The sequence below is a fragment of the Uloborus diversus genome, chromosome 9 (genome assembly GCF_026930045.1).
Source record: "Uloborus diversus isolate 005 chromosome 9, Udiv.v.3.1, whole genome shotgun sequence".
In the NCBI taxonomy this organism is placed as follows: Eukaryota; Metazoa; Arthropoda; class Arachnida; order Araneae; family Uloboridae; genus Uloborus; species Uloborus diversus.
The window spans coordinates 79,345,400-79,364,784 of record NC_072739.1 but is presented as its reverse complement, the minus strand read 5'-3'; the positions used below and the strand labels follow the sequence as shown (position 1 = coordinate 79,364,784).

Sequence of the window (19,385 nt, the reverse complement as noted above, 5' to 3'; positions counted from 1 at the left end):
TGCTAGGTTTAGTTTTATTGCAAAATTTCAACGCAAGATAGTTTACAAACATTGAGAGTGGGGGAAGGAGTGATTTTTGCCTTTGAGCTTGGAGCAGGGTGAGCACCCTTGCATACAAAGATCAGAGAAAAATCTTTAATTTTTCAAATTCAGGAAATCCTTATCCGTAGCCGTCCGCGACTTTGCCGTTGTTATGCTCAATTTGAAAGAACTTTCACCATAACAACCCCTTGAGAAATGCTATCGTAGCCTTCTCATCTGCATATAGTACTTAGATAAATAAATAAATATTTTTTCAAAAAGAAAAGGATTCAAAGATAAAGATTAGGGGAATTTTCTGGTCACCAGTGGTGAGAAAAGGTATTTATAGTAGCCACATTTTTTTCTAGTCGCCACTACATTTGTAAAACAGGTAACTAACCAACAAAGTAGTATTTAATTTAGCACTAAAATATAAATATTATCAGTTCAAATAAAGGTTAATGTAACTAATTAGTGGCATTAATGTTTATTGTACAATCAAGTATTAACTATGCAAAGAGGATCTAGTTTCATTTTTAAGAATGTTTTCTGCTAACTCGGATGGGGTTGGGGAGAGTGGCAAACAGGCAGAGGAAGTGAAAGAATTTCGCCAACCGATAACTAGTTAGTCCCCACTTTTATTCGGCACTCCCGATTTTTCAAATTTATTAAGTAGGATCATCCATTTTTAAAGAATATTTTTTGGTTAGAATTTGGAGTTCATTTCGTTAAAATTCAGTGTGGTCATGCAGGCTATCTTTTTTTTCCTTCCTTTTTTGATATTATCAATTTTCAATAACGAACATTTTTCTAAAAATAAAACGAATTTATAAATTTATTTATTGCAAATATTCATTCATTCGTTAATTTTTCCTAGATGAGATCAGGAACCGTATTAATGGGGAAAAAAAACTTCGTTTCAAAAATTAATTTTAGTGCGAATGCAAATAAATTAATATCACAAGCGGGATTGCAAAATGCCGCGCCTTTTACACTGAGTTATTTTTCTTTTACCTATGTAGTCAAGACTCAAGAGGGAAAGAACTAGAATTTCCTTGGAAGGGTCTGTAAAAAGCTGCGGTTTCATTTCGCCGTCAGCTATTACCTCCTTCGACTACTCTGCACAGCAGGGGAGCGTCCGGTCTGTCCCCCTGCAAAATGTGACAGGTCACATGATCCACACTTTCATCGGCCACCGCTCGTTCTATTGGTTGTTGAAGTGTCAATCACTTCACTGATGAACATTGCTTTCGTTTAAAGAAAAAGCCCATTTTCAAGCGAGATCGTTTTTCTTTCCCACTGAAGAGCAGCCTTAAGACTTAACTTTAGGGGTAGAAAGATTGGCTAAATCTTGACATCAAAGAATAATGTATGTGGAAAAAAATAGTTGTTTGATACAAATAAATTTGGAATGGGATAAATTAATAATGGTTGTCGCTATTTTAATGATATTTGTTTTGAGATTGCTCTAATAATTAGCTCTTGAATAAATTTTCTAAATATTTTTTTTAAACACATTTTTATTGGATTATTGAGTTATAAAGTAATGTTAAAAGCAAGGGCGCCCATATGCAAAATTTTAAAGGGAGGTCTCAGATATTTTCCGTGTGGTTTAGCAGGATATTTTCCCCATTGAAAACGATTTCAGTACAGATTAGAGTTATTAAAATTTGACATTTTTAACAACTTATTCATTAATGACTGGAGAAGAACTGCTTTTACATTTTTGAAGAGAAAAAAGTGCTAAAAGCAAGGAAGTTCTAATTTCAAGGTGGGGTGGGGGCTTGAGCCCCCCTTGCCCCCCTTATATGGGCGCCCTCAATTAAAAGACACTTTTGTTTTGTTCCACTCTTTCTAATATTTACTTTTACTCTGTGCTAGGAAATAATTTTTGGAAAATGAACAAATGGATTAGTGTCTGAGATCTGTGGAAAATGACCTAAAATAAATAATTAAACGTATTTTTTCCTTAAAATTTATCTGCATAAATATACTTTGATAAGTATCTTTTAAATTACTGTGACTTTGACTGTGTGACTTTGAAATTATTTTAGGTACAATTGATATGGTTCAGCTGGGGGACAACATAGTGGAGTTCAATAAAGATTTCAGACTTTACATAACTACAAAATTACGAAATCCACATTATTTACCTGAAATTTCTACTAAAGTTTCTTTGCTGAATTTCATGATTACACCTGAAGGTCTGGAAGATCAGCTTTTAGGAATTGTAGTTGCGCAAGAAAGGTAAAACTTCAATGCCTTCCATTTCTGATGCTTTCATTTATTATTATAGTTAAGATTAGTTTTTACTTTGTGAGCTATCTATCTATTATTTATTTCTTTCCTTTAATTTTTTGACTCCTATATTTTGGTCTTTTTGTTCTCAATCTGATATTATTATTATTTTTTTACTTTTATCGGTCAAAACTATTTTACCTGCTTATGTTAGGAAGAGATAAGCATTTAAAAATAAATTTACAGTATATGACTTTTTCTTCAATCTTATACCCTATTGTTGTGATTATTTTTTGCATATGTATAATGAATGAACATTTTCCTGTTTTTGAAAGCAGATTTATATCAAATTATTTAATGTGAATTATTCTTTTACTCCAGCTCTTTTTTTTTTTTTTAAATCCTTTTCTTTATGACTCAGATTTAAATTCAAATTTTCATGAAAATTTTATTTTTAAAGCAAACTATGTATGCAATAAAAAGATATCTTCTTTATTTGCATCTTTTCCTTTGAACCTGAATCAAGTTTAGCAAAATGGCAATTTGTTTCATGTGCTTTATGGGTTGACCCATGAAATGCATGAAGCATGATTAAATAGATAGTACCTGGACGACCGAGCCTCGCTCGGCTTTAAAAGAATTATTTTTTGTCAACTCGTATTTTTTTAAGGTTCAATACTTTTCCAAATATACTTGAAAAGCTTCATGTTAACAAAATATTAAGCACTCGACCTTCTTATAACACTCAAGTACCAAACAAAGAAGATTCTGAATGTAATTAAATCAACATTTTGCTTTAAACTATCTGTTACACTGTTACATTTGTTTCCACTATACAATTTTCTTGTCAGTAATTAAAATATTTTGACCTTGGAGCCAGTTTTGCTATGGTGAAATCGGTTTTTAACCGAATACTTCCTTTCATACTATGATGCGTTTCACGATTTTATCCCAATCGAGATTTTCGTTTTGAACAAGTACTTTTAGTGTAGTTGGTCACTTTACGCCAGAAAGTGCTACATATAGCATGATATCCATCAAAACTGATGATCCACAAACCACACCAACAAATTATAACAACAACAGTCTTAACAAAATATAAACAGTTTCAAGACATTTGTTTTTTCAAAATAAAATTTAGATGCCTGATTTAACAAACATATAAAATTATTTGAAATGTTAAAAAGAAGATAAATAAATAAAATAAAAGAAGACGGTCAAGCAATAGTTTTGCTTAAAAAAAAGAAGCTTTACATCGACTTACATAATGCTTTTGAATTTGTTTTTAGCCAAGTGCGATTGTAATTAGCCAAAGTGGCTAATTCAGCCAAGCCTAGCAACCCTAAGCAAGTTTAAAATTTTGAAGCGAGAAGAGGCAAATTTTCATTGTTATGGTTGCAAATCGTCTGCCTGATGCGTCAATTCACAGTTTACTTCAAGGCTTAACTTAATTAGACTTTATATTAAAAAACTCTTTTTTGCAAAAAAATTGCATTTTTACAGAAAAACACTGATGTAGATGAACTTAGAATGCAAAACTACAATTAAATCCAAAATTTCGTCCAAATCGTTAGAGCAGTTTCCGAGATAAGAAATATATATATACCCACAAGAATTGCTCGTTTAAAGATATAAGATGTTTATCCAGTTAAACTGTCTTGTTTTTTCTTTCTTTCTTCCTGGACAGTTTGTCTGTTCTAGACTGTTCAAAGAATTTCAAACACATTGAATCATATTGCTTCAATCAAGAGCAGTGTAGAAATGTACGTAGTTAAGTTAGTCTTATTATATACCTTTAATTGATATGTTTTGTTGAACAATTTGAGAAGTGATTAATAAAACTTCAAATCAATTTTAGAAGACCAAGAACGTTTGTGGAAAGTTTCTTTCATGTGCCATAGCTTCAAATTCTGAAATTAAGTGTTATGGTGTAGTGATGAAGGAATACGTTAAATAATATTATAAGTCATACAATTTCATAGTTATTATTTGAGCAGCCTATTATTTGACAGCCTTTTCCCTAGAGAAAAATTTTCTTGTTCATTTATTTAATCAGGAGCTTTTTATATTATTTTCTCCCTCCACCCTTTTTTACAGACCTGATTTGGAAAAAGCAAGGCAAGAGTTGATCATAGAAACAGCTGCTAATGAGAAGGCCTTGCAGGAGTTGGAAGATAAAATTCTTAAAACATTAGCACAATCTGAAGGAAGCAATATTCTTGAAAATGAAGAAGCTACTCAAATTTTAGATTCTTCTAAATTTCTTGTTGATGATATCAAAGCAAAGCAAAAAGTAATTCTTTACAATTATTTTTGTCATTTTTATAATGTGTTAGCACTAAAATTCTATTACATAAGAGACTATTATAGCTTATTCTATGGATTATTTAAGAAAGATTTGATGTGAAGAATTTCCATGAAAAATATTTTCGTGATCCTAATAGACTTTTTTTTTCTCGTTAGAAGTTTTATTTGCAAAGAGAAAGAAAAACATGTTTATTTCTGTAAGCTTTTGATGAAAATGATATTTCATGATTGATAATGGTGTTTTATTGCTGTAAAGAAATTTGAGTAAAATCCCTTCATAGAAAATATCTTTTTCATTAATGTGATAAAAAGTCATATTCATTAAGTATGTCTAACTGTCGAATTCAGAAAGCAGGTGTAGAATCTGTAAGGAAAATGCTGTGAAAATAACTCTTTTTTTTTTTAAATTTTGGTCACCAAAATGTAATACAGCCTAGAGTAAAGAACCTAGCTGGGTCAGAATCAAGGGTTTATTTGAGGGGAGAGCTGATGTGGCTCTCCCAAAATAATTTAAAAGCTTTTTACTGTGAGTAAAGATTTTAATATGTTTAGGCTTAAATTTGGGAATTTTTCATAATATTTGACTTGGACCCCTTCCAAAATAAATTACTGTACATACATTTTTGACCAAATGTAAGTCACCGATTTATATATAAAAATATTTATAGCTGTCTAAACTTTTCAACGTGTCAACTTTCCTAGTAAGTCAAGGTTCTGGCAATCATCATGTAATATTTTCTTTAGGTATTAATTTTTTAGACTGGATGTTCATTCAGGATTGTTTTTCAGTTATGAATGAAGTATAATTAGTTTTAATTTGTTATTATATTTTGCAAGATAATTTTTTAAAAAATGGTGAAGTTTCAAACGTTTATATTTCTAAGCATAAAAATGATACAAAACAAAATTTTTTACTTACCTAAATTATTCTTAAGATGTTCTATGTGCCCTCCCGCTGATGCCTGAATGATACAACACCGCTACTCAAAATCCTCCCGTAAGTGTTGTAGTATGTCTGCAGTCACAGAAGCAACTCCCCTGCAGTGACCCAATTTTTCAGTTTATCAAGATTAGAAGGTATAAGTATACTTTATATCCCCAGAGGGAAGAGAATCACATGGTGTTAGACATGGTTAGCCTAGGGTGGGTCAATCATGTACTGCTAAATCACCTTTCCCGTAAGCACCATTTTGACTAACTGAATAATAAATAACAAGTGTGACAGATAAGATAACACGCAAAGACATCAAGTGGTAGCCAATTGAAAGTTTATAGATTGCTCTTGGAGTCAAGCTCCACCAGAGAGCTGTAGTTGCAATATTCCTAAATCAGTGTAGCCTTATAAATCCCTGCCATTCTTTTTTAATCACCCTGTATTTTAATTTATTCTGTTTATCCTGTGAATTAATTAATTCTATATTTCATCAAAATTGAAGGGTTTTGTTTTAATACCTGGAATTTTAGTTGTCTCTTATTTTTCTTGGGCTTAATAATTTCAAGATATCAAAAATCAATTGTAGGAATATATTTGTTTATCTCTTTATATTAACAAAAAGTAAGGTCAAAGGAGGAATTCTGTGGTGGGCCTGCGTCCAGGAAACCCCATAGCACCTACAGCCTTGAAATTTAGCACAAAATTACTTCAAGCCCCTGTGGTTTGCACTTGGGGTTTTGTTTCTTAAACTTTGAATTAGTTTTTTTGTAATTAATTGTTTATGCTCAAATATTTCACGTAAATTGCCTATTAAAGGGGTGAAAATTACTTGCACATATTAATATTATATTTTGTTAGAAAGGGTAGAATTTTCCAAGTTCTCTACGCAGTTTGTTTCCAAGTTCTAACTTAATTACGGCAGAAGTTATCTGTATTTTTAACTTGCATTTTTTAAGGCTTAGCTGAAATTTAGGCACTACTTTCTTCATTAAATCTATCTGTGAAAAGTGAAGGAATTATCCCACAGTTTTCTTTTTGACACCACTGGAAAGAGCGGCTTTTTTTACTCCGGATCTAACTTGACCAATGGTCCAAAAACTAAGTTTTTGTCTCCAAAGGAAAAAACGTTACAAGCCGTTTTAATCAAGTTCCAAAAATCTCATCTCCATGCAAATTATTGATGTTTTATTTGGCATTGCTATAATTACATCTTTTAGATTCGTTTGTTTCGTCTTTCTTATTCAAAAATTTTAAGGGTTTCGATTTTAACCGAAAATCTTAGGCTTAACTCAGTTCAAGCCCCAAGCTAAAGTGCCAAATATATTACTAGAGAGACGACAAATATGAACGCGACTTTTCAAATGTACAAAACTGCAGTTTTGCAATACTCAGAAGTCCCTTAGCACTTACGGCTCTGCAAGTTCGTACAAGTTATTTTAAAACCCTGGGATGGAGTACTTTTTGTTACAAAGGGAACTATTAATTGGTGAAAGTCAGCAATCAGGGGAGCAGAGCCCCATAGTATACTATAAATTGTCTAATAGGGATGTCCTGTCTAATCCAACATGAGCACAATCTGTTATTTATTAATCTTTTTCAGCCTTACAGATTTAAAACTCAATTATTGCAATAATTGTGTAACTTTTTCAATATAATTTAATAATAAATTCTTATCTCTTAAAAAATATGTCAAATAGAATTTGAAATGTAACAAAAAGTGCAAATTAGAGGTAGACAATGTTGTGCTCTTGTTTTGTGTCATTCCAATCACATGGCTATACACTTTTTTTTGTCATCTGGCATTGTTGTACAGTCAAACCTCGTTATCGCGACACCCGGATTTCACGACACTCCGGATGTCACGTCACTTTTTCAAAGTCTCGAACTTATGGGGAACATTAAAACTGTATGGATAAAGTTTTAATGTTAAGTGGCTCTGGGTTTTACGACGGTTTTTTGGGAGACAACTCTGGTTACGACGACACTTCAAGCTGCACGGATTGGATCAAGTATTTCTTTGCAATTGAAAATTTTCCATAAAATAATTCTGGAAAAGTTTGTTGCAAGGCCGCCCATATAGGAGGGCAAGGGGGGTGCTTGAGCCCCCCTTGGAAATTAGAGCTTCCTTGTTTTTAGTACTTTTTTCTTTGCAAAAATGTTAAAATATTTCTTCTCCAGCCATTAATGAATAACTGATTAAAAATGTCCAATTTTAATGACTCTAATCTGTCCTGAAATTGGTTTTCATGGGGAAAATATCATGCTAAACCATGGTTAAAACATCTGAGCCCCCCCCCCCCTCCTTAAAATTTTGCATATGGGCGTCCATGGTTTGTTGTATGAATTTCGAACTTGGATAAGAGATTTGATCAGGCATGACACCTCAAAAATGGTGGGGGACAAGTAGATAAGTTCTGAAAGGTACAGGTTTTAGACTTTGACAAGAGGGACAATAGAAAGGAATTCAAAGCGGGTGGATTGTAATACTGAACGAGGGAAACAGTAAGAGAAGAGAAAGACCATAGCTACCTTAAGCTAAGCTGTAGGTGGTCACTACAAGCTTTTGCCTTGAGAGAAAAAGAGATAAGAGCTCCTCATTATATTGAAAAGGGACACACAACTCTAAAGCGGGGTAAAAGAATTAGAAAGGTTTTTTTCACCTTCGAAAGGTGGGGCTAAGCCGTCAAAATCAAACCGAATTGTGGACAAAAGTGAAGAGTCTTGAATTGATTTCTTTCTTGCTGATAATTTTGTGGAAAGGAGGAGTGTTAAAAATGTTATTCGAAAGTTTAGCAAACACTTGTTGAAAAGTAATGTAGATTTCAAAAAAAAAATAAGTGAAGTTTTTTTTAAAATAATTTTTGTTACATTCACCAATAACTCAAATTTACATTAGTTAAATCTATTTGAAAGCATATAAACGCTATTAATTTTTTCATTAAATCTAATTTTATTGTGAACTAATGTTTAATAATGAATTTTTAACCTATCCGGTTATGACGTCGCTCCGGCTATGACGACACTTTGTTGACAGTCCCAGAGGTGTCGTGTTAATGAGGTTTGACTGTAATCCAAAGGTATGTGGCATTCTTATTTTAAAGAATAGGCAGATTAGAGGGTTTTCATACATCCATATATGTGTGTTTTGTTAATTTGTGATTGGTATCTAACAAAATATTAGTTCAACTAATAATGCTTGCATGAACTTTCTTGCCCAGATTGCTGACGAAACAACAGCCCACATTAATCAATCTCGTGAATCATACAAGGGTGTTGCTAAACGTTCCTCTGTCCTATTTTTTTTCTATCACTGACCTTCCTAATGTGGATCCTATGTATCAGTATTCTCTAACTTGGTTATATTAATCTTTTCCTGAAAGCTATCCAGCAAAGGTGAGACTTTTCTTCTCTTTTTTAATCTTTCTGCTTTCTTATGCTTTAAGCTGCTAGTTTTTGTGAATAAAAATTATTTTTTTCTTTAGTTCTAATTTTTATGTGATTAATTAATATCAGTGTTTTTATTTTAACTTGGAGATATAATCGCTTGTTAGGAAAACCAATCTAATTGTTCTTATGGAATGACCTTTTACTAACCCTGCCACTATCTGTTCTTCACCTCTCGCATCCTTTATATCTGATCTCTATTGTAGGAAAAATTCCCTCATATTAAACTATTTCAAAAAAACCAAGTAAGAGGAAAATTTTGGAGTTTAGAAAGAATCACTAATATATGAAACTAAAGCTTGTATCATACAAAGGGCTTTATCTCATTACAATGGTTATGAAACAATTGGTACTGCTATAAAAAAAAAATTAAAAAAGTTTTACATGTAAACAACATACAGTGGTGGACAAAATTATAGACTCTTTTTTTTTTCTTTTGTTTCAATTACAACATGACTCAGTTTAAATTATTTTCATTGAAGTAAAGATGAATAGTTAAAGAAATAGTTCTAAAATTAGTACATCTTATCAATTTAATTAAAAAATTCATAAAATTAGAAAATTTGCAAATTTAATATTTTACCATTACGTGAAACCTGGAAAAAAGTATAAACTCAGAGGTAAAAATCCAGAATTATGAGAAAGTTTTGTTCCAAAATGTTAATTTAACGCCATAGAATGAATAAATGTTGCCATCAGTGATTGCTAAAAGTTTTTGTTTTTGGAAATTAATGAGAAACATATAAATGCAACACCGCTGGACAAAATTATAAACTCATTTTTTTTTCATTTTTTCAATCATAGTTTAACTCAGTTAAAAAACTTTTTGTTCCAGTAAAGATAAATAACTGACTAAATAGTCCTGAGTTCAGTATAACTCATAAAAAATATAAAATAAATAATTTAATAAAAAAAATTCTCAACTTTAATACCTTAATAACACATGAAACCTGGACCAAAGTATCAACTCAAAAGTAAGAAACTCTGAAGTTTGGTAGAATTTTATTCAAATACTTAATCATTTAATATCCAAAAATGAACCAATGCTGAATTACAAAATTACGGTTGAAGAAATGAAAAAAGAAATTAATTTATAATTTTGTCCAGCGGTGCATTTATATATTTCTCATAAATTTCCAAAAACAAAACTTTTAGCAATCACTGATGGCAACATTTATTCATTCTATGGCATTAAATTAACATTTTCGAACGAAACTTTCTCATAATCCTGGATTTTTTACCTTTGAGTTTATACTTTTGTCCAGGTTTCACGTAATAATAAAATATTAAATTTGCAAATTTTCTAATTTTATAAATTTTTTAATTTAATTGATAAGATGTACTAATTTTAGAACTATTTCTTCAACTATTCATCTTTACTTCAATGAAAATAATTTAAACTGAGTCATGTTGTAATTGAAACAAAAGAAAAAAAAATGAGTTTATAATTTTGTCCACCACTGTATGAGAGACATGTAATCAAGGTTTTATTGTATTTTCTCAGTTCAAAAACTTAATATTTTTTCCTGTAAGAAAAAATATTTAATTCATAAAATTCATTTTATGTAATTTCTTTAATCTTTAAAAAAATAATTTAAAATTCTTAATAATCCTTAAATTTCTCCAAAACTATGATTAATTCTGTGAAAACTTTTAAATCATGCTGGGGCTAAAATTCTGGAGTGCCAAAATTTATTTCTAAATTGTTGGGGGGGGGGGGGGGGGCATGTCAAACTTGGAGCAGATTCTCTCCTCCATATGCATAAAGTAAGATTTTTAGTTTTAGACCCTGGCGTGTCCTTAAATTGTAAATAATTGCTCTTTCATTGATTTTACTGTTAGAAATAGGGACACATATTAAGGTTTGTTTGAATCTATTAATAAATAATTCTACTTTTCATTCATAGGTTAACATTTAAACCATTTTTGTATTTTCTCATGAATCTCAAATAGTTGTAATAGCATACTGTTAAAATAGTCTCAAATTTAAGTTTAGAATGTACCCCTTATTTCAACTTTCTTTTTTTTTTAATTAAAAAACTTTTAATAAAATGTAAATTGTATGAATTCAAGACATCTCAAATCTCCTAGATTATACTGTGTCTCATCAAGTCTCACATTAATTTCTTTGTCACTGTGTTTTCCCTATGAAGTATTCATAACTTTATTTATTTTTCCAGTGAGAAGTCATCTGATCTATCCATAAGATTGAAGAATCTAAGTGAATATTTCACATATAGCTTGTATTGCAACATTTGTCGCTCTCTATTTGAAAAGGATAAGCTGCTTTTTGCATTCATTTTGTGTTGCAACTTGCTTATGTAAGTTAATCTCTAATTTTTGCTTTCTAACTCTAAAACTGTTTTTCAAACAAAACATTATTTTTTAACCTTTTTTTTTTTTTTTTTTTGATATTATTTAATTTCAGTTCAGATTTTTTTTTCTCTTTTTTTACTAAGGATATATGATTACATCCCTACATGCCTGTGAACTTACTTTTTAGTTAAGTGAGTGTGTCAGGTGAATTCAATGTTAACTTAAATGCTGTTTTAGAATTATTTTCATACAGTATAATTTTATGCTACTAATGGTTTACTAAATGGTTTTCAAGCCTTGAAGATGGACATTACATCAAAGTATGTGTTTGCATGCTGAGTTAGCTCCAAGCTTTCAAGGCTATTCACTCAGCTCATTTCATTCTAAAATGAAATTAATTTCTTAGAAAGTTTTTCTTTTATTTTTTGTAACTTTGAACCTCAACACAACGAGTTTGCAACAACAGCTTCTTACGTAATCAAAAGAAATAAGAGTAAAAATGTACCCAAGAAATGAGTTCCTCTCAACAATTCTCAATCTCAGATTTCTTTTCATAACGAATAAACTACTTAAGCAGTTTTTATGACTTCATAAAATTTTTCATTTATCTAGAAATGCATTAATTTGCAAACAGATTTTGAATGTACACTATAGTGAGTGAAAAAATGTCCAATGTAGTGTAAGTCACATTAGGGTTGGGAATTAACAGTCAATACTTCTATGCTTTAGTCATTTTAATTGAAACGAAACATAGCTTTTCGTCTTTCAAAATGTTTGCTTAATTTGTATTGATCAGAGCAATTGAAAGCAGGGGTTATATATTATGTGATATATAGTCCGATCGATAAATGTGTGTGTGTTATTTGACATTTGCCTTAACTTATATTTTTAGACTGTTTGCATACTGGATTATATTACGAATATACTCTCTTAAATAAAGCAAAGTAAAGTAGTGCATTATTATTGATCACTAGGCATTGAATTATGTAAACATAACCTCCCTAGTTTAACCTGTGTGCTCTAGATTTCAATTTTGTTGAATATTGTACTTCCAGACAGTGCTGTTGTTGGGGGAGGAAGAGGCAACATTCTATTTGGTTTGTTTTTGTTAAAGCAAATAGAATGTAAATTGGTTTCAACCTTTTTTTTTTTTTTAAATAAAAGACGACAAATTTAACCTTGTTTAGCCTAACAAAAATCCATCAAATTAAATCTAAACTATAGAAAAGGAAGTTCCCTAATATCATTTTGTACAACTACAGCACTGCTTTCATTGTAGAAGTCAATCTCTTAATTTTTATGCCGAATGCATCTTAATTATGCTTTATGTTCTAATATGTTGTTTCATTGAGCCACTTTTCTTTTCACAACATCAGATCGGACAAGAAGCTGGAGAAGAGTGAATTTAAATTTTTCCTGACTGGTGGTGTTGGTTTGGAGAATACTGTATCAAACCCAGCTCCATCTTGGTTACTGGAAAAGAGCTGGAATGAGCTCTGTAGATTGTCCGACACAAAAGCTTTTGATGGTTTGAGGTATTGGTTACATTATTATTGCATTTTGAAAGTAAAACTCATTAAAACAACTTTTATCTTAAAACTGTACACAATCACTTCAAAGTTTATCATTAGCAAAATTGTATAAAATAAATAACGAAATTAAACTGCACAAAGTGGAGTAAAAGTTAAAACATCTGTTTCTACCTTTGATCCTGAATTCAAGATTAGCTTAGGATTTGAAATGCTTAAAACAATGACACTGGTTTTTCCCGTTGTGCAGAAATTTAGTTCATAAATGTCAATGATTTTAACAAACTTGAATAACTGGATCATGTCCCCTTTTACTCTCCTTTGCTCAAGACTATACACCCAAACCTGTTTTTATGCGATGAATAGGGACCTTATAAAAAGAATCACATTAAAAAAATTGTTCGAGGCTTCACGAGTAACTTTAAAAAGTTGTTTTCGCAACAACAGTTTAAAAAAAATCGTGCAGTGGATAGGGACCGCATAAAAAAGAAGTTTCACATAGAAAATAACTCAAAAACTTACAAAATTACTAGGAATTGCTTATCTTTAAAACAAATCAAAGTAAACCAAGTGATGATAATTTTGCCGAGTAGTCGGTCAAAATTTCCCGAAAAAGGGATTTTTTGGGAGGTCACAGTGACTTCCCATCGGGGTGCCTATGTCGCCACTTGAAGACACTACCTCGAACTAGTTTTAAAAATGATTTTGTGATTTGAGTCATAATCTGATTGAAATTTTCATATGCCGCACAAAAAAATTAGCCCAAAAAAAGACTGCACAAAAACAGGTTTCAGTGTACATATTAAGCATGCCATACCTGGAATCATTATTTAAAGTAAAAATCGCAATTACTAACCCTGTAGCTGTCCTTTGAACTCTTTCCAATAAATTGCTATCTTCAGACAAGGAGGCCAAAACTGAGCAGCATAATCTAAATGTGGTCTTACCAAGCTTCAATATGAAGGTAAAAGAATTTCTTTAGAATATCATGAAATAGACCTATTGATAAAACTCAACATTTTGCTGGCCTTGTTGCTACACTGCATTGCTGACTAAGATTAAAGTAATGACTGATTAACACACTCAGATCTAACACTGTTTCTTCTCCCCTTAAGATAGATCCCTGTAAATAGCAGTTTGCATGCTCATTCCCCCGACCTAAATGAAACACTTGATTTTTTCTAACATTGACTGACATACCCCACTTAACTACCTGCTTAGAAGTTTGATCTAAATCCTCCTGAAGGTGTTTTTTTTCCCCCTTTGCTGTCAACAACTCCCATAACTTTGACATTTTAAGAAAAAGTATTAATGTTCCCAGAAACCCTTTCACTATAATATCATTGATAAAAAAAAATAATAAACAACAATTGTCCTAAAACTGAACCTTGTAAAACCTCACTTAAAACATCAGACCATTAAAAAAAACTTCTCCTAATAACTACTGTTTGTTTTCTCCCAGTAAGCTACCGTATTTTCGGGAATAAGCGCCGCACCCGGTGTAAGCGCCGCACCTTCCATAAGCGCTCACTCAGCATTAAACAACTTAAAAGCACAATCAGTAGTAAAGCAAGCTGGATTAAATGTAAATAAAAAATATTTTTTTATTTCTCGTTAGTATTTTTAATTAACGATAAAGAAATATTTTTAAAAATCCCCATTTTTCACTTTTTGCCTTCGGCATCCCTCGATTGGTCATCATTTTCGATGGTTATTTTATCCGATTTCCAACGGCAAACGCATCTCGTCAGTGCCAAACTCTGGCAGCAAAACGATTTCCATTTGCTTCTGCCTTTATAACCTTGAACTTAAAGGCTGCAGTATAACTTTTCAATTGCTAAGGAGCCATTTCAAAAGCAACTCTAAAAAAATTCGTAAAAAAAGATAAGTCAAGAACATACGAACGGCAGCAAAAGATGCAACACGACGATGTGAGTGAATAATAAAATTAAAGCTAGAAGACAAGTTTCCCATTAGGTTGCTTGACCAAGCAACCTATTTTCGTGAGAGAGGTGGTGAATTCCCTTTACACACTGGACATTCATCCCTCTCTCTTACTAATACTTTTGCTGCCTCCTCTCCCTGACCCCTTCGCTCCGACGCGATAAGGCTTGCTTGCCCACGTGTATCAACTCTCTTCAGCGAAACACGTGCAGTCGCTGACTCACCTTCCCTCCCCCTCTTTGCTTTACTTGTCGCGAAGGTCGAAGGATTTCCTGACCCCTTCGCTCCGCCGCGATAAGGCTTGCTCGCGCACGTGGATCAGCATTTCTTTCCTCAGTGAAACACGCGCAATCGCTGACTCACCTTCCCTCCCCCTCTTTGCTTTACTTGTCGCCTAAGGGCGAGGGATTTCCGCGAAATGAAAGCAAACGATGTGGTGCCATCTGTTAGCAGCATTTTCCGATTTTTTTTAAAACTTGGAAAAAACACTGTATCCGCCGCACCCGTTATATGCGCCGCACCGGCAATTTTTTTTACTTTTTTCTTGTATGCGCCGCGGCGCTTATTCCCGAAAATGCGGTACTTTGTAACCCAGTTTTAAAAGTTTCCTCTCCTATTCCAATAAAACTCAGTTTGCTTAGCAGAGCAACATGTGGTACTTTATGGAAAGCTTTTTGAAAGTCAATGTAAACAACATTTACACACTCTTTATTATCTAAAGCCTTGGTAGCTGGTCATTACTGAAATGGGACAGCTAGTCTAAGTTGTTTTAAGTTATCAAGGCTTTACTACACATAATCAATAGTTTAATATGTTTATTAATTTAGTTAAGTTTGGTTGTTTGTACTTAGCTTATTGTTGTTATTATTATTATTATTATTATTTTTTGTGATATTTTACAATTTTAGGGAAGATTTTATTGATGATCCAGATATATGGAAAACAATTCATGATTCAAAGGAACCTCAAAAATTGGAACTGCCTAAGCAATGGAATACTAATATTACTGATTTCCAGAAACTGATGATTTTGAAGTGTATGAGACCAGATAAGGTGAAGCAAAACATTCATTTTTCCATTTTTAACCTTTGACACACCAAGTAAGGGGGTTATAAGTTTGACGTGTCTGTATATCTATGTATCTGTGTGTCTGTCTGTGGCACTCTGGCGCCTAAACGAATGAACCGATTTTGAAAAAAAAAAATTTGTTTAAAAGGAGAGTTGATCGAGAGTGTTTTTAGCTAGGTTGCATCTTTGGATGTCATTAACTAACGAAGGTATTAATTAAAAGCCTCTAAAAGGTTTTCCGCCATTTTTGCAGTGAAAATATAGTCATTTTTTAAAAAATTTAGTCCCGAAATAAAGAGATTTTTTTCCCGCGCCTGATAGAATGTGTTTGGAACTTCCATGTTTCAAAGAGTTTGAATTATAAAGTTTTTTTAAAGCAGATTTTAATAACGGTTACCTTTATTCACGCAATTGACAACCGAATTCATTGTTGGCCGAAAAGGAAATAAAATGCAATGATTTAAAAATTTTATCTGTTGCCAGTTTCTATTTAATAACAAATAAAATACTTGACATTGATTTTTAATAATGTAAGGCTTTTAAGAGGATTTTCAATTTTCCCTCTTGATTCGGCAGTTGCAACTCAGTGTGGGGGGTTTTAAAATTTTTAATTTTATTCTAGACTTTATTACTAAGGCATAATGTTTGTCATAAAAATTTAACATCTTGATTTGTATTCTTTTATTTAAAAGTTCCTGATCTAATAATGTTTAGAGCTTAGTTTATTTTGTTACGTTCTTATCATAGTGTTTGACACTTTCAAGTAAATTGTTCTATTGTTTAATTTTTAGATTGTTCCAATGGTTACAAAGTTTGTTGCAGCAAATCTCGGCGAAGAATTTGTTCATCCCCCACCTTTTGATCTTCCTCAAAGTTACAGTGATTCAAGTGCTACAACACCTTTGTTGTTTGTCCTTTCACCTGGAGCTGATCCAATGGCAGCTTTGCTGAAATTTGCTGAGGATAAAGGCTTTGGAGGAGAGAGATTCGATGCAATATCTCTTGGTCAAGGACAGGTAGTTTAGTTACTTAATTATTACTTGTCATATATTGTGAGCTTGAAGAAATTAAATCAAAATTAGAAGCTCATATGTATTAAGTTGGATAAAATAACTTTGCGTATAAAGTATAATAAGAATAACAACCTCAAATAGCACAAATTGCAGATTACTGCAGACACGTGCTCCGGAGTTACAAGGGACATCTTTTTTGCAATTTGTGCTAATTGACATTTTTATTTCTTATTTTGCTCATATTTGTTATTCTTTTCTTTTCATTTTTCTTTCAGAAAATCTAGTTTTTGGCAGGTAATAAACAAATTCCTTGTACTATTGTAGTTATCAAAATTATACAGTGACATATTCACTGAACTAATAATTAAAAATTGATCTTAAATCTTTTCATTGATTCAAGACAGGTTTTCAAAAAAATAAAGGTTTCTGGCCCTAAGTTTTTTTTTCTGTTTGTGTTTTACTTGCATGCTTGAAATGGTAGTATTTTTAAAAGCTTTCTACAATAGTTTTTTTTTTTAACTTTATAACAGTTTCTATTGGATTTCTTTCTTTTATCTCACAAAGCAATTGCATGTCTCTTTCAGTAACATAATTTTTTCATTGAAATTCAGTAGAGTTTTAACAATTCCTTGTTTCAATTCATATACGGATCCAAACTCCTTCTCAAAACTCTTTTTTGATTGCACATTATTACTTTTGTGAAATGTTCTTTCATTCTTAAGCTTATGTCTTCTGAATTGAACAACCCCAAATCTTGTAAACCCAAATATGCAACAATTTGCAATTTTTCTGCTTTATCAAGATTTATTTCCAGCTTAAGTGCAAAATCATTGTTTTTATTGTCTTTGAAGGTGCATATTTGGGAAGATTCATGTTTCCCCCCTTTCATTGCAGTAATTGATTTTAAATCTTTTTCAACAGAAACCCACTGCAATTAGTTCAACTGTTGTAAATCACAAGTGAAAATTTGGAGGTCATTTCATTAAATTCAATTACTTTCATCTTTTTTAGGGTCCAGTAGCCCAAAAAATGATAGAAAAGGCTCAGAAATTAGGAACTTGGGTAGCTTTGCAAAATTGTCATTTAGCTGTATCTTGGATGCCACAACTGGAAAAAATTTGCAGTGAACTGACAGATAAAAATACTGATAGTAATTGTCGCATATGGCTTACAAGTTATCCTTCTGAAAAGGTATATGTACATATAACTACTTTTGACATGCTAATGAATTATTCTACTTTTTAATTATTATAGAAATTCATTAATATTTGATACAATTTGAATATTTTGTTATAGTTTCCTGTAACAGTCCTGCAAAATGGTGTAAAAATGACCAATGAGCCCCCCACTGGCTTGAAACAGAATCTTCTACAATCATTTCTTGGTACTCCCATCAGCGATAATACTTTCTTCACAGGGTGTGGAAATAAAAATAAGGTTAGCACTTTGCTTATTGAGAATATATTTGGATTTCGCTTTTTATTTCATTGTTTATACAGTCCAAAATGGAAAACTACTGACCTAACTCAGGGGCAGCAAATAGGGGGGTTAAGAGGGAGCGGTCACACCCCCAAATTTTTTGAGCAGAATGATAGAAAACGGGTGAACTCAATTTAAATAAGTTGGAAATGAATGTTCATTAAAAAAATCTTGCTGGTTCTCAGTAACTATTTGATGAAACTCGACACATTCCTAGACTAGAAAAAGTGTTTTTTGCATTTGGATGATGACTTAGAAATTCATGAAGTGTTTTTCAGCTTTTTCAGAACATAGAAAACTGATAGAGAACCATGGTTAATTTTAACTAAAGGAGACTTTTCCTCATATAGGCTAAATATTCATACTTGTGTGCTCAGTGTAACGATGGCATGTTCAATATGAGAGGCCCGTGCAAAGTGGTGTGCTGCATGGTTTTCACAAGAAAATTCTTTGATATTTTTACATTCACTTTTATGCTCATTTATTAAATGTATATTTATTTAATGAGAGTTCATCGCTTTCTTCAGCTAGAAACACGTTTCAGCTGCTCAATACATTATATGTGCTTCCATAACAGCTTCTTAAAAATGCATGTGATCATTGAATAATAAATAAAATTTAAAAAAAACTTATCAACAAATACCTTTTATGGGGCCCTATAATTATGCAATCTCGGAGTGACACAAGATGGTCTTCAACGGTTAAAACCATAAAAATATTTCTCTGTAACTTCAAAGCAGTGATTTGACGACTGGAAGAATTATTGCAAAACGACTCTTTCAATGGTGAGAAGCTTACGCCCTTTAGCATGTATGACTTTGCTTGAATTTTTATTCTATTTGTTTGTATTGAGGAAAGTTTTTGAAAAATGCTTTACTCTATCGAAACACCTTCAACCCGCTACCCTTAATTTTCGGACTATTCAAGCCACAGTTCAATCTACAATTGATCTGTGCACCATACTACCACAGTTCAATCTACAAGTGAAACTGAAAATAGATTTTACATAGATGTATATTTCAATCAATCGTGAAACTTTTCAAAAAAATTCTACCTCCGAGCCAATTTTAAATTAGTATGTTGTGGCCATCA

The 19,385-nt window shown here is 31.9% G+C and overlaps 1 protein-coding gene across 1 annotated transcript in view; it reads left to right on the top strand.

The window, feature by feature from the left end:
• LOC129230089 (dynein axonemal heavy chain 7-like) overlaps positions 1 to 19,385 on the top strand; it is a 179,190-nt gene that overhangs the window by 131,136 nt on the left and 28,669 nt on the right. The window contains 11 exon segments of the mRNA XM_054864483.1: positions 2,076 to 2,268; positions 4,357 to 4,552; positions 8,719 to 8,796; positions 8,798 to 8,857; positions 8,859 to 8,893; positions 11,125 to 11,265; positions 12,637 to 12,795; positions 15,642 to 15,786; positions 16,593 to 16,817; positions 17,826 to 18,005; positions 18,111 to 18,251. Coding sequence (XP_054720458.1) covers positions 2,076 to 2,268; positions 4,357 to 4,552; positions 8,719 to 8,796; positions 8,798 to 8,857; positions 8,859 to 8,893; positions 11,125 to 11,265; positions 12,637 to 12,795; positions 15,642 to 15,786; positions 16,593 to 16,817; positions 17,826 to 18,005; positions 18,111 to 18,251 — 1,553 coding nt within the window.